Source organism: Pelodiscus sinensis, chromosome 19 (assembly GCF_052426305.1).
Source record: "Pelodiscus sinensis isolate ZL-2025 chromosome 19, ASM5242630v1, whole genome shotgun sequence".
Taxonomy (NCBI): Eukaryota; Metazoa; Chordata; order Testudines; family Trionychidae; genus Pelodiscus; species Pelodiscus sinensis.
In genome coordinates this window covers 3,478,969-3,492,558 of record NC_143070.1, presented here as the reverse complement: position 1 = coordinate 3,492,558, position 13,590 = coordinate 3,478,969, and the positions used below count along the sequence as shown (strand labels likewise).

General features: G+C 52.5%; 2 protein-coding genes across 6 annotated transcripts in view; one reads left to right on the top strand and one right to left on the bottom strand.

Annotated features, from left to right (window-relative positions):
- LOC142823119 (uncharacterized) overlaps positions 1-11,513 on the top strand; it is a 27,475-nt gene extending 15,962 nt beyond the window's left edge. For both annotated transcript variants that reach the window (XR_016347299.1, XM_089770712.1), the window contains exons 5-8: positions 4,310-4,408; positions 6,353-6,463; positions 8,366-8,764; positions 11,376-11,513. Coding sequence is in view for 1 of the 2 variants with exons in the window: in XM_089770712.1 (XP_089626838.1) it covers positions 4,310-4,408; positions 6,353-6,463; positions 8,366-8,754 (599 nt within the window). In the remaining variant the exon portion in view is untranslated. The remainder of the gene's footprint in view (positions 1-4,309; positions 4,409-6,352; positions 6,464-8,365; positions 8,765-11,375) is intronic.
- Positions 4,396-13,590, bottom strand: part of LOC112547744 (zinc finger protein RFP-like) — a 25,673-nt gene continuing 16,478 nt past the window's right edge. For 3 of the 4 annotated variants that reach the window (XM_089770703.1, XM_089770704.1, XM_089770702.1), the window contains 2 exons: positions 12,898-12,930; positions 11,394-11,929 (listed from right to left, as the gene is read on the bottom strand). In XM_089770703.1, coding sequence (XP_089626829.1) covers positions 11,394-11,929; positions 12,898-12,930 — 569 coding nt within the window. Of the gene's footprint in view, positions 4,910-11,393; positions 11,930-12,897; positions 12,931-13,590 lie in introns of those variants that run through there. The other variant, XM_089770705.1, reaches the window with a different exon arrangement.

Genomic DNA, 13,590 nt, shown 5'->3' with positions numbered 1-13,590 from the left:
GCAATGCGGGTCTTGCGCATGCGCAGTGCAGGGCTGGCGAGCGGCTGGGAGAGGGGAGGAGGAAACCTGGGAGGAGGGAGCTGGAAGGGGGAAGAAGGGAGAGGAGAAGTTCAGGGTTGGATAACTTGCTGGACCAACTTGATTTTCATGCAAACCTGCTCCTGGGTTCGCATGTGGCCTTTGGTGGCCAGGCTGGCTCTATCCTGCCATAGACGGCCGCGTTCCTCCATCTAGTGCGGAGATCATGGACTTTGGGAGCATCCCCCCCCTCCAAACATGAATAAGGTCCACCCAGATCTCCACCCTAGGCCAGGAAGGCGCCCGCCTTCTCTGGGCCCTGGCAGGCTCCTGGGAGCTGGCAGACTGATCCTGGGAGACGTGGAGGGCTGGCTGCCAGTGTCTTGCTGGCTCATGTTTTGAGGCCACTGGGTGGAGGCAGTGACTGCTGGCTCTGGGCTGGCAGGCTTGGAGCTGGCACAGGCACTGTGGCCAGAGTCAACCCCTTTAAGGGCTCCAGGGATGAGGGAAGAAGAGGAGTGTTCTTGCTTGAGGCCAGAGTGGTCCCCAGGGCACCCTGGGAAGGGCTGGAAGCCCCCGATTTCGATGTAAGTGTCTACACAGCACTTCTTTCGAAATAGCTATTTCAAAGTTGGCGTTATTCCTCATGGAATGAAGTTTACCAAATTCGAAATAAGCCCTCCGCTATTTCGAATTAATTTCAAAATAGCCGTTTGGCTGTGTAGACGCTAGGAAAGTTATTTCAAAATAACTTTGCTGTGTAGACATACCCTTGAGAGAAGAAGGAAGGAAAAATGCTGTCAGTAATGCAAGGTGCTGGATTAAATTCTGCTCTCTGTGAAACCAGTGGACATTAAATCAAATCTATTAAACAGAATCTATCCATCAAGGCTAAGCAAGCCTAAAGAATTTGCAAGTTCAATTGCCATTCGTTTTAGGGGATTGAAAACATGCTAACTAATTGGCTGCCATGGCTTTCTAGCTGGTAATATTTTCCTTGGCATATTCTCCGTCTCTTCACAGGGCTTTGTTATGTCTCGGACATAAAGAAGACCTGGGGAGACGTTGAGAAAATTTGTTGTAGCTATCGACCCAGCACTTTTTTATTAGCTCAAGCATTACAGTGTGTTGTGTCTTGGTTCACTGCTCCCCCCGCCCCTTGAAATACAAACCAGATCCCTCCACCCTTGACTGTAGCTTTCACGCTCTTCCAAATATTTCTAAAATTCTCCTGTGTATAGCATCCGAAGATAAGAACAGCCAGGGTGGGTCAGACCAATGGTCCATCTCGCCCAGTGTCCTCTTTGCCGACAGAGGCCAATGCTAGGTGCCCCAGAGGGCGTGAACAGAAGAGGGAAACTGTCTTATCCCAGTTTCTGGCACAGGGACATCCTCCCTACCCATGCTGTTTAATAGCCATTGATGGGCCGAGCCTTAATAGAATCATAGAGCACTAGGACTGGAAGGGACCTTGAGAAGTCATTGACTCCAGTCCCCTGCCCTCATGGCAGGACCAAATACTGTCTAGACCATCCCTGACAGACATTTATCTAACCTACTCTTCAATATCTCCAGAGATGGGGATTCCACAACCTCCCTGGGCAATTTATTCCAGTGTTTGACCACCCTGACAGTTAGGAACTTTTTCCTAATGTCCAAGCTAAACCTCCCTTGCTGCAGTTTAAGCCCATTGCTTCTTGTTCTATCCTCAGAAGCCAAGATGAACAAGTTTTCTCCCTCCTCCTCATGACACCCTTTTAGATACCTGAAAACTGCTCTCATGTCTCAATCTTCTCTTTTCTAAACTAAACAAACCCAGTTCTTTCAACCCTTCCTTCATAGGTCATGTTCTCTAGACCTTTAATCATTCTTGTTGCTCTTCTCTGGACCCTCTCCAATTTCTCCATATCCTTCTCCACTCAGAATTGGACACAATACTCCAACTGAGGCCTAACCAGCGCAGAGTAGAGCGGAAGAATGACTTCTCATGTCTTGCTCACAACACACCTGTTAAAGCATTCCAGATTCATGTTGGCTTTTTTTGCAACAGCATCACACTGCTGACTCATCTTCAGCTTGTGGTCCACTATCACCCCTAGATCCCTTTCTGCCGTACTCTTGAACCCTTATAGCATTGCTTCCTTGTAGTCATTGGGGCCAGACCCCCAGTGGGTGTCAATCTTCATCTCCCCACAAGCTTTGATGATTTTACTCCATTTGCAGGTCTCTCCCCCTTTGTTTCACACCTTTTGAGAAACCAACCAACAGATCCGAGAATATTAAAACGAACCTCACTCACGAAGAGAAGTTTGCAGAACTAGAAACAGGAACTCTAATTCCACAGAACGAGTGATGAGTGGGACAGGATGTGGTTGGGGCTATTCTCAGTTCCCCTTCAAGGACGATTCTAAACCAGGTAGCAGAGTTGTTGACTCAAGTCCCACGACTTGAACTCGAGTCCAACTTAAGTCGCCCAGGTGACTCGCCTTGAGACTCGACTCGGGTTCATTGTTTGTGACTTGAGACTTGCTAATTTTGTTAAATCGACTTGGTGAAAAAATTGTCCGAAAATGCCAATATTGATGGCTTGTACAAAAGTAACTTGACATTTTTTAAATTAAGACTTGAGATGACTCGAAAGTGACTTTAGGGACTCGGGACTCGACTTGAGACTTGAGCTGTAGTGACTTGAGACTCGACTTGGATTTGACAATGACGACTTGAAGACAACACTGCCAGGTAGCATAAGCATAATAAGCCCAGGGCTAAGGGCAGCTCTTGTAGGATCACATCCTTACTGCAGAATCTAGTCCTCTGTTTAACAGAGAGTGGAAATTCCCTGCGCTCCTGGTTCCTAGGCAAAGTTTATAACCATGATCCCCGTGCATCCAATCCAGCAAGGTTTGCCTGAACCTTCAGGGGAACCGATGCAATTTCTCTAGGAGGGAAGCTGCCCCGTGTAGCAATATGGGGTGTTCACTGCAAGCCGTGTTGCTCTGGTACAGGGGGTTGGAAGCCACAAACCCATCAGAGGTTTGTGCGTTGTGAAGAAAGACTAAACGTGTCCGATACATCAGAGGGGTTTCAAACTTTTTCCTTGCGAGTAGAACAGGGGGTTCCAGGCTGGGGGGCAGGGCGGAGGGGGGTCTGGGTGTGAGAGGAAGCTCTGGGCTGGGGTAGGGGTGGCTTTCAGGGGGGTGCAGGCCCTATCTGGGCGTGCAAGCTCTGCAGTGGGGCTGGGATGAGGAGTTTGGAGAATAGGAGGGGACTCTGGGTTTGCAGAGGCTCAGGGCTGGGGCAGGGGATTGGTGCTCAGGGTTTGGGCCGGGGCTTTCCTCTGCCAGCTCCCAGTTAGCAGCGTAGCGGGGGTGCTAAGGCGGCTCCTTGCCTGTCCTGGCATTACCCTGCACCCCGGAATGAGCCAGCAACAGCTGTGGCTCACAGGCAGAGGTGCACAAGTATCTTTGTGCGCTGCTTTTTCCCACAGGCACTGGCCTCTGGAGCCGATGCTCAGGGTGGAGGCCATGCGGGGAGCCCCGTCCAGCCCTGCCTAGGAGCTGGACCAGCTTCCGGCTGCATCTGGGACACAGCGGGGGCTGCAGTGCCAGGACAGGGAGGTAGCCTGACATAACTGGTCACCTGCTCACCCGACAGCCCGACGGTCCAGTGCCCGACTTTCCGCTACCCAGTCCTGGGTGGTGACTCTCGTTTGGAAAACCACTGAGAGATGGGTCCCACCTAAGTGGAACCATTTACAATTCAACTAGACATGGACAGGTGGCACCTCCATAATCTGCGATTCTCTGGCCTGCCACCACTCATGGTCCAGTATGACCTTGGATGGTCCAGGAGCAGAGAGCCCCTGTGAGCTGCAGCTGGGTGTGGGCCCAGGGCACAGCTCAGTTGGGCTTTGAGGGGGACTGGAGCCATGCAGTTCAGCTGGGCTGCAAGGGGAGGCAGGAATCAGGGGGGGGGGGGGTTGAAACGACTTCCCCGGTCCCAAAAAATCCCTAATCTGGGACTCCAAGGTGCCAGACCAGGGAGGCAGAGCCCTGCAAATTGACAGAGATCAACTTTTCATCTGCAGGTATCAGCATCCATACATGTGGCGATCGGTGGGTCATTTTTTTGTGGCCATAGGTACAAATTTTTCATCCACGGGGTGAGAAGTTAGGGGACGCAGAGGACTGAGTGGGGCTTTCTCATCACTAGCATCCACGCAGGACACGTTTTTCTCATGCCGTCGTACAACAGTTGCTGCTGGTCGTTAATTAGTCATTCATTATTACAGAGCCCCCGTCGTGTCCCCGTTGGCACCGGGCCGCGCTGGCGCTCGGATGGGCTTGGAACGTCATCTTGGCTGGAGCCGTGATCGTGTTGGGAGTTTGGGGTGAGTCCCTTCCGGGAATTCAGTCATCCATAGGTACGGCCACATGGATTCCACGACGTGGAAGATTCAAAAGAGGATACGCAAATTTGAAAGCCGTGCTTTTCCTAAAAAAAAAATGAGGTTTTCACAGCTTTTCGAAAAAGGGGGGGGAGGTTGCTGGGAAAAAAACACTTCTTGATGACTTTCACTTTTGAAAGCTCTTGCTTTCGGAAGTGAGAGCAGGAGAAGATATGCAAATCAGCACGGAATTTGCATATGCAAATTAGTGTGGAATTTGCATATGCAAATTAGTGTGGAATTTGCATGTGCAAATTAACATGGAATTTGCATATCCCCTTTCGACACGTTAGCATAGTCTAGATGAGCCCCAAACGACCATGGACTTCTCATCTCCTTTTCGGTCCGCCGGTGCCAGCCAAGGGGGAGTGCCAGATGGCTGGGCTTTACCCAGACAGTTCAGGGCTTCTCTGTCTAGCTGCCAGTTTTCAGGACCTCACAATCCTAAAGGAGACACAGAACAAACGTCTGGTTCAGGGCCACCAAAGGGGGGGCAGAGAAGGGCAGTTGCCCCCTTTCCTGGTGATTTAAGGGCCCAGGTGAGCCAAGCCCCACATGCCAAGGTCTGGGTAGCACTGAGGGCTGGCTGGGAGAGGCTAGCCCAACCCTGCCCCCCCCTCCCAAGGCCTCGCCCTTTCTGGGAGCCTCAGAGCCAAACCTCCTCCCACCAGAGCCTGGCAAAGTCTGTCACCAGCCCTGGTCCAATTACGGCAGGGCGGAGGCGCCACGTTATTTCCCCGCACCGGCACCCACCCATCCTCTGGGCTTGAAACCCAGCACATGATGGGGGAGGGGAGAGAGGCGCAGGCAATGGGGGCGGGGCCTTAGAGGAAGAGGCGGGGCAATGTCTGAGCCTCAGGGGCTAGCCAGAGCTAGAAAGGTGGGCGCCCGACTAGCCAGTGTTGAGAACGCCTACGATTTTATCCCGTTCGAGGGAAGTTGGTGTTTTCCTTAAAGCCCCGGCTCCTTGAGCGACGTGGCAGCGTGAGAAATTCAGCCGTCCGCTTTCATGCTCATGGTAGGCAGAGGCATGTAAGAGCCGCAGGGGGTAGCGGAGTTGCTCTGTTACAGAACAAAACAACCAATGGTCTGGTAGCACTTTATAGACTAACAACACAGGTCGATGGGATCATGAGCTTTCGTGGGCACAGCCCACTTCTACAGATGACCAGAGTTATGAGTAGGGGATATGAAAACGGAATAAATAGGAGAGGAGAAAGGGGGCAGGAAAGAGAATGATGGATGCTCTGTCTCCATCCCCCTTCCCTTTTTCTTGCAGTATCTGGATGCTTAAAGCTAAGCAGATAAAAATCAAAGTCAATAGATAGATTGCTAAGACAGGAAGGATACCACTCCGAAAGCGGTTAGCACCAACTCATGATACCATCTACATGTTCTGTTAGTCTATAAAGTGCTACCAGGCAGAATATTTAAGGTTGGCGGCAGTTTATATGCCAGACTACACTTCCTGGTTCTGTTTAGCAATTCCTGCCTCTGGTTCCAAGAGCAAAGGAAGGAGGAAATTAAGCAGTTGAGCAAAGTTTCCTCTAATGCTGGGCTATGTCTACACTGGCGGCTTCTTGCACAAGAACATCTTGCGCAAGGGTTCTTGTGCAAGAAGTCTTGTGCAAAAAAAGTCCCCACGGCCATGTGCGAGCTGTGCTTTTGTGCAAGAGCGCCCATGACAGTGTGGATGCTCTCTTGTGCAAGAAACCCCGGCCAAACGTCCACACTGCCCTCTTGTGCAAGAAAGCTCCGATGGCCATTTTAAAGGTGGGCGGGGCCGAGGCGGAGCAAAGGCAGGGGGCGGAGCAATGGGTGGGAGAGGCGGGTCCGGGTCCCCCTCCTTCCCCGCCACATGTCGCCACTGTGGATGCTGTTGTGAAGTTTTCCAGGGAAACACCCAGAAGGAGCAGGCTGAAGACAGCTCCAGCCTGGAGGAGTTCCAGTCGTACCTGGGAAACCAGCCATGCAGCTACCCCCAGAAGAACATAACAGGTAATTCAGGTAACTCGACAGGCCTCTGGCTGCGGGAAGAGGCAGGGTGGGGGGTTAGGGAGAGGGGAAGAGGTGGGAGGAGATGGCTGAGGGGGCATGTCCGTGGGGACCCCACATGTAGGAGGGGAGAGAGAGAAAGGTCCTGCCCAACCCGTCTCTGATCTATTTGGCTGTGAGTCTTTCTCGCTCTTCCCCAGAAGTGGTTCCACTTTCATTCAATACTAACCGGGCCGGAGAGAGTGAGAGTCGCTCTGTAGGCCAGTGGGCAGGGCGCTTTCCTGAAAAGCAAGTAAACCCTGTTGAGAGTCCTTCTTTTTATCAAGTCGGGGAAGGGAAATTGAACCTGGGCTAAAAGTTATACAGTCAGAAGAACATAAGAATGGCCACACTGGGTCAGACCAAAGGTCCATCTCGCCCAGTGTCTTGTCTGCCAACAGTGGCCAGCGCCAGGTGCCCCAGAGGGAGTGAACAGAACAGGGAATCCCTCTCCTGTCACCCATTCCCAGTTTCTGACAAACAGGGACATCATTCCTACCCATCCTGGCTAATAGCCATCGATGGATCTATCCTCCATGAATTTATCTAGTGCTTGTTTGAATCCTGTTAAAGCCTTGGTCCTCACCATGTCTCATAGACTCATAGACTTTAAGGTCAGAAGGGACCATTATGATCATCTAGTCTGACCCCCTGCACAGTGCAGGCCACAAAATCTCACCCACCCCTCCTAGAATAATCCTCTCACCTAGATCTCAGATATTGAAGCCTTCAAATACTTTGAAGACCCCAAGATGCAGAGAATCCTCTAGCTGTGATCTGTGCCCCATGCTACAGAGGAAGGCGAAAAACCTCCAGGGCCTCTGCCAATCTATCCTGGAGGAAAATTCCTTCCTGACCCCAAATATGGCGATCAGCTAAACCCTGAGTATGTGGGCAAGACTCACCAGCCAGACACCCAGAAAGTTCTCTAGTAATTCCTATCATCCCTCCATTGACCTATTTCCCACTGATGATGTCCTCTGGCAAGGAGTTCCACAGGTTGTGCATTGTGTGACGAAATACTGCCTTCTGTTTTTTTTAAAAACTGTTGCCTATTCAAGTCCTCTTCCTGCCATTTGATGTGGGGCGAGGCAGGTGTCTCACTCATTCCCTCAAGCAACCCCTTAGATGCTTGTTTGCAGGAGTGGGCTCCTGGCTGTGGATTGCACAAAGAGATCGGACCCTCTGTGTTGCACAGATGTAGGCACCCAGCCAACTTTTCATCAGCATCTCCCTTAGGCGAGCAGGGATAGTTCCCCGCCCAACTTGAGTGCCCGCTTTTGTGGCACCTGTCTTTCTTCCAGCATTGCAGAAGAAACCTGGGCACTTAAGTCAGGCTTTCTGGGTCTTCTTGTTGCTCCGGTCATTTTCTATCTAGGCTTTAGTCAACTCACACCAGGAGTCTTTGGTAGGACAAGGTATTGAACCGGGATGTCCCAAGCTAGCTGTATGAATTGCTGGAAATCCCCTATCTCTAAGGACACGTTGGCCATGGCTACACTAGAAAACTATTTTGAAATTGCTAAATTCGACATAGGAACCCCTGTCGACAAAAGCCTATAGTCTAGACGGACCCCTATCCAAGTTTCTTAGTCCCTTGCTTGCATGATACAACAAAGGGACAGAGTCAAAATGAGCAAAGCAACCCCTTGAAAAACGACAAGGTTTCTGCAGAGCGGGATGTCCCCGTTCGGTAGGGTACAAGGGACGGATTGAGGCACGTTGGGGGGTGGCAGCAAAGGGCGTGTGTCTGGAGCGAGGGGAGGAAGGGACGAGACCACCTCATAGTTCGCATTCTCCGGGCTCTCACGTCCATTCCCGCCCGCCCCCCAGCTGAAGGTCTCTTGTGGGTTCTGTCGCTCCCAGGACCCCCTGCGTCACCCTGCCTCATCACACCAAAGAGCCCCGTGCGAGTGGCAGCCGGCCACACGGCCCTCCTGCCTTTTTACGTTCACACCCCCACGCCCAGCTGGACGCTCGTGAGCATCCGGTGGGTCTTCGCCCCGGGGAACCGCCCCATCTTGGTGTACGAGCTGGTGGACTGCAGCGGGACGGCCTCCCCGTGGTGGGCGCGCCCCTGCAAGTGCAGCGTGGAGGTGACGGGCTCCTACCAGCCCCGGGTGGAGCTCTCCTTTCCCAACGCCACGCTGAGGATCCGAGGGGTGCAGGCGAGCGACGCGGGGAGCTACCGCGTGACCGTGCAGTTCAGCGACGTGCCGCCGGCCACGGGGGAGGTGAACCTCACGGTGACGTAAGGGGACTGAGGTGAGTGCTAGGTGGTGTCAAGGCCACCGGACGCTTCATCTGCCCCATGTTTTGGGGGGCCCTGTGCGGTCCCAGGCAGTGTGGGGGATCACCGGGGAGGCTGGGGATAGCAGCAGGAGCCGGGCCCGTCCCTGAACTCAGCAGCAGCCATGGGAGTGGCGGGAAGTGGAGCCACCCAGCCCCAGGCGGAGCCGGAGCCGGAGCCGGAGCCGGAGCCGGAGCCGGAGCCGGAGCCGGAGCCGGAGCCGGAGCCGGAGCCGGAGCCGGAGCCAGGCTCGGCTGCCCTCTGCAGGCTGGTGCTGGGTGGCTCCATTTCCCACTGCCGTGATGAGTGTGGGGGAGAGGGGCGAGCCCTTCTGCCAAGGCCAGGCCCCCCGATAATGCCCTGGGCCGTGTCACATGGGGGAAGGGGCTTACAGCAAGGGGGCAGGAAGAATCAAAGCAGGGGTGGGACTTGGGGGAAAGGGCTGGAGAGGGGGCAGGGCCGGGGTGGAGTGGAGGTGAGAAGTGATGGGGCGGGAGCGGGGTCTGGAGCACAGGGGGGTTGTCCCAGGGCCCCCTAAGTTCAGCGCAGGGGGAGAACCTGGTATTGGCCGCTGTCAGCAGACAGAACGACGCGTTACATGGGCTGTTGATCAGACCCCGGGTGGCCATTTTCCCTTTATAGGAAGAGAAATATGCATCCCACCCCATGGCCAAATACTGCACCCCCCACCCCCAATGGCCACACCACAACTGGAACTGCTAGATGCAGTGCCCCATACGCCCCTCTGGGTGACCCTCCCCCCCGCCCTCCCAGGCACCAGCCGCCTCTGGGAGAGGGAGAGGAAGGGGAACAGAAAAGGAGGGAAGAATGGGAGAGGAGAGGGGAGATTTTCTTGTCTTTTCTTTCTCCCTTTGTCTTGCTCCCTTGCTCCCTCCCTTCCTCCTTTCCTTCCTTCTTCTCTTCTCTTCTCTTCTCTTCCCTCTTCTCCCTTCTCTTCCCTCTTCTCTTCTCTTCTCTTCCCCCCTCCTCCCCTCTTTTCCCTTCCCCTTCCTTCCCTTCCCTTCCTCCTCTTCTCCCTTCCCCCTTCCCCTCTCCCTTCCCTTCTCTCTTCTCTTCTCTTCCCTTCCCTTCCCTTCTCTTCTCTTCTCTTCTCTTCTCTTCTCTTCTCTTCTCTTCTCTCTCTTCTCTTCTCTCTCTTCTCTTCTCTTCCCCTCTTCCCCCTTCCCTTCCCTTCCCTTTCCCCCCCTTCCTCCCCCCTCCCTTCCCTTCCCTTCCCTTCCCTTCTCTTCCCTTCCCTTCCCTCCCCCTCCCCCCTTCTTCCCTTCCCTTCTCCCTTCTTCCCTTCCCTTCCCTCTTCCCTTCCCTTCCCCTCCCTTCCCCTTCCCTTCCCTTCCCTTCCCTTCCCTCTTCCCTTCCCTTCCCTTCCCTTCCCCTTCCCTTCCCTTCCCTTCCCTTCCCCTCTTCTCTTCCCTTCCCTTCCCTTCCCCTCTTCCCTTCCCTTCCCTTCCCTTCCCCTCTTCTCTTCCCTTCCCCTCTTCTCTTCCCTTCCCTTCCCTTCCCTTCTCTTCTCTTCTCTTCCCTTCTCTTCTCTTCTCTTCTCCCTTCCCTTCCCCTCTTCCCTCCCTCCCTCCCTTCCCCTCTTCCCTTCCCTTCCCTTCTCTTCTCTTCTCTTCTCTTCTCTTCCCCTCTTCCCCCTTCCCTTCCCTTCCCTTCTCTTCTCTTCCCTTCCCTTCCCTTCCCTCTTCCCTTCCCTTCCCTTCTCTTCCCTTCTCTTCTCTTCTCTTCCCTTCCCTTCTCTTCCCTTCCCTTCCCTTCCCTTCCCTCTTCCCTTCCCTTCCCTTCCCTTCTCTTCCCTTCTCTTCTCTTCTCTTCTCTCTCTTCTCTTCTCTTCTCTTCCCTTCCCTTCCCCTTCCCTTCCCTTCCCTTCTCCCTTCTCTTCTCTTCTCTTCTCTTCTCTTCTCTTCTCTTCTCTTCTCTTCTCTTCTCTTCTCTTCTCTTCTCTTCTCTTCTCTTCTCTTCTCTTCTCTTCTCTTCTCTTCCCAGACATGGCAGGAGAAAAATGTTCCCTCCAGCCTTCCATCTGTATTTTTTACCGGACTGTATTATAGGACTGTCTGGGCGAAAACAGGACGCAACTCTATTTAAGGCAGGAGTGGGGAACCTAAGGACTGGGGGCCGGATGCGGCCCCTGGCTTGCTTGGATCCAACCCCCAATGTTCAGAGATCTCCCCAGCATTGGAGAGCCGGCACTGGCACTCCAGCCCTGCGGCTGCCCCAATGCAGGGATGGAGCACACAAAATCCACTAGCCTGGACCCCCCTAAGCTCTGGTTGTGCAGGGAATGTGGGGAGTGTCTCTCTCTTCAGTCGGGGGCCATGTCACTGAAGGTTTGTTTTGTCCTTTCGGCTTCTCACTTGCGTGCGGCCCCCGACTGTGGGTCAGTGTCCCCCGACCACAAAAAGGTTCCCCGCCCCTGTGATGTCCACTGACCATTTAAAACATGCAATTGAAGCTCATGGATTGTAGTTCTGAGAGCCACAGAAATGGGCCCAGGTGTGAACTTTCAAATAAAGCTTCATCCTTTAATTTTTCACCTGGGTTTTCCCTTCTTTCTGTCCAACAAAGACGGCGACGCCGGGCGTGTCAGGGGCACAGTGTGAGCTGGGAAGTGGGATGGAAGAACCCAGAGAGGCTTTGGAATCCAAGCCGGAAGAACGGGTAGATCCTCTCGCCGGCGACAGAAAACGCGGAAGTGGCGATCAGCTCCCCTTTAGCAGCATCGATAAACGTCACCTTCCCGCTTTCAAAGTCCAGATAAACCCGGAGCCTTCTGGGTGTCTTGATCAGGAACAGGGAGACCACGGAGGAGGTGAAAGCCGGGAACCACTGGTCCCCGCTCCACTCCACAGCCCAGATTTCCTGTTTATGTTTAACACGGACCCGTCCCTTCCTGCTCACAGACTCTCTGGCCACTCCCACAGCACAAAGCCCCACGGCCTCCACCTCCCAGCAATGCCTCCCGGCGCTGAACCCCTCACAGCCCAGCACACAGAGCTCAGTGTCAAATCTCTCCGGGGTGTCGGGCAGATCCTGCCGTGTCTCTCCCCGCCTCACGCTTTTCCCATCCGCAGACACGATGAGTTCGGAGTGGGCCGTGGCTGGGTCCAGGGTCACGTTGGCTGCAGAGACAGAACCAAAGTGTGGGGGGCAGGGAGCAGACACAGAAAACGCAGGGTGTTTCTCTTTTCCATCACAAGTGACTTGTCTTTGCAAAACTCGGCCAGGCTATTCAGGTTGAGGGAAACAGCTCACTGGGTTCCATCGTTTTACAGTCCAAAGGGGCCCACGCATGAGCGCTCAGGGCCAGGATCAACGTGTGGAGTTGAAAACTGGAGGAACCCAAAGACGTGGGAGCAAAATATGGACCAATTTCCAAAAGCATTTTTGAATATTTTGTTTGCAATGTAATTAAATCTTTGACTAAACAAATGAGACAGAAAATTCATTCCCCTCTGAAAAGAGTTATTGTACTGTTTGAAGACTGTTTAATCTCTCTCTCTCTCTCTGTATAATACAAGGACTTTATTCACACACTAAGTGGAAGTCTCAATACAGCTGTTACTATGGCTACGTCTATACTGCTTCCTTCTTGAGCAAAAGCCTATGCAAATGAAGCATGGATTAGCATATTGCCACACTTCATTTGCATATTTCATGAGCAGCCACTTTTGCACAAACGGCTTTTGCGCTTTTGCAGCATTTGTGCCATCTACACAGCTCCTTTTTGCACACAAGCCTCTTGCTCAAAAACGGCCTCTAATTAATTATGCAAATGAAGTGGAACAATATGCTAATCCACACTTCATTTGCATAGGCCTTTGCGCAAGAAGGAAGCCGTATAGATGTAGCCTTAGGGTTGTTAATTCCTAATGTCTGTTTGCGATTACTCTGTCATGTTAAAATAACCATGGATGTTCGAGGCAATCCCTTCTCTTTCATTTTTGTTACTCTGTGTATTTGTCACAGTTGTTTGTCTCATGTGAATTTTAGATCCTTCTCTACCAGGCAATCAAGACTCCTAAATTACCTTGTTTTCTCTTCATATTGGGAAAAATGTGCCCATAATTTTCAGTTGCTGAAGATTTACCTTTGTGCAATTTCCACTCAGATGAGAAAGATTCTAAAGGAAGAAAAAAAAAAAAGGTGAAAGGTGAGATGTCATGCTGTCACAATTGAGGTGGAAGTCCTATCATTAACATAATTGGTTTTATTGTATACCTGGGGTATATATCAATACAATCAAACACGTTATTTCGAACAAATAATAGAATGTGTTGAGTGATAACAATGTATTTTCCTAGCCCTTCACTATAAAAGCTGAGTACTTATAAGGGTGGAAATTAACAGGTCTCCTACCTGCCTGCTACCCAGATATTCTAATAAATTTAAAAAACAATGAATTGTCTGGTAGCACTTTAAAGACTAACAAAACATGTAGATGGTACCATGAGGTTTCATGGACACAGCCCAGTTCTTCAGATGACCAGAGTGTTGGAAGTCCAGAACCATGTCCAGACAGGTGTGATGCCCACTTGACCAGCAGCGGTTCATGCTGAGCAGGCTCTCCCTCGGCGGAGCTGCAATGGCTGGAGATCGAGCTGCGGCTAAAGGAATTGGAGGACTGTAGGGAACAGCGGCAGCATGAGCAGGCCATGGCAGAGCGGAGACGCCAAGAGCCCCGGCTGCAGTGTGTGGGGAAGAGCCCAAGGGGACCAGGACTGCAGGTCACTTTACATAAGAACATAAGAACGGCTGTACTGGATCAGACCAAAGGTCCTTC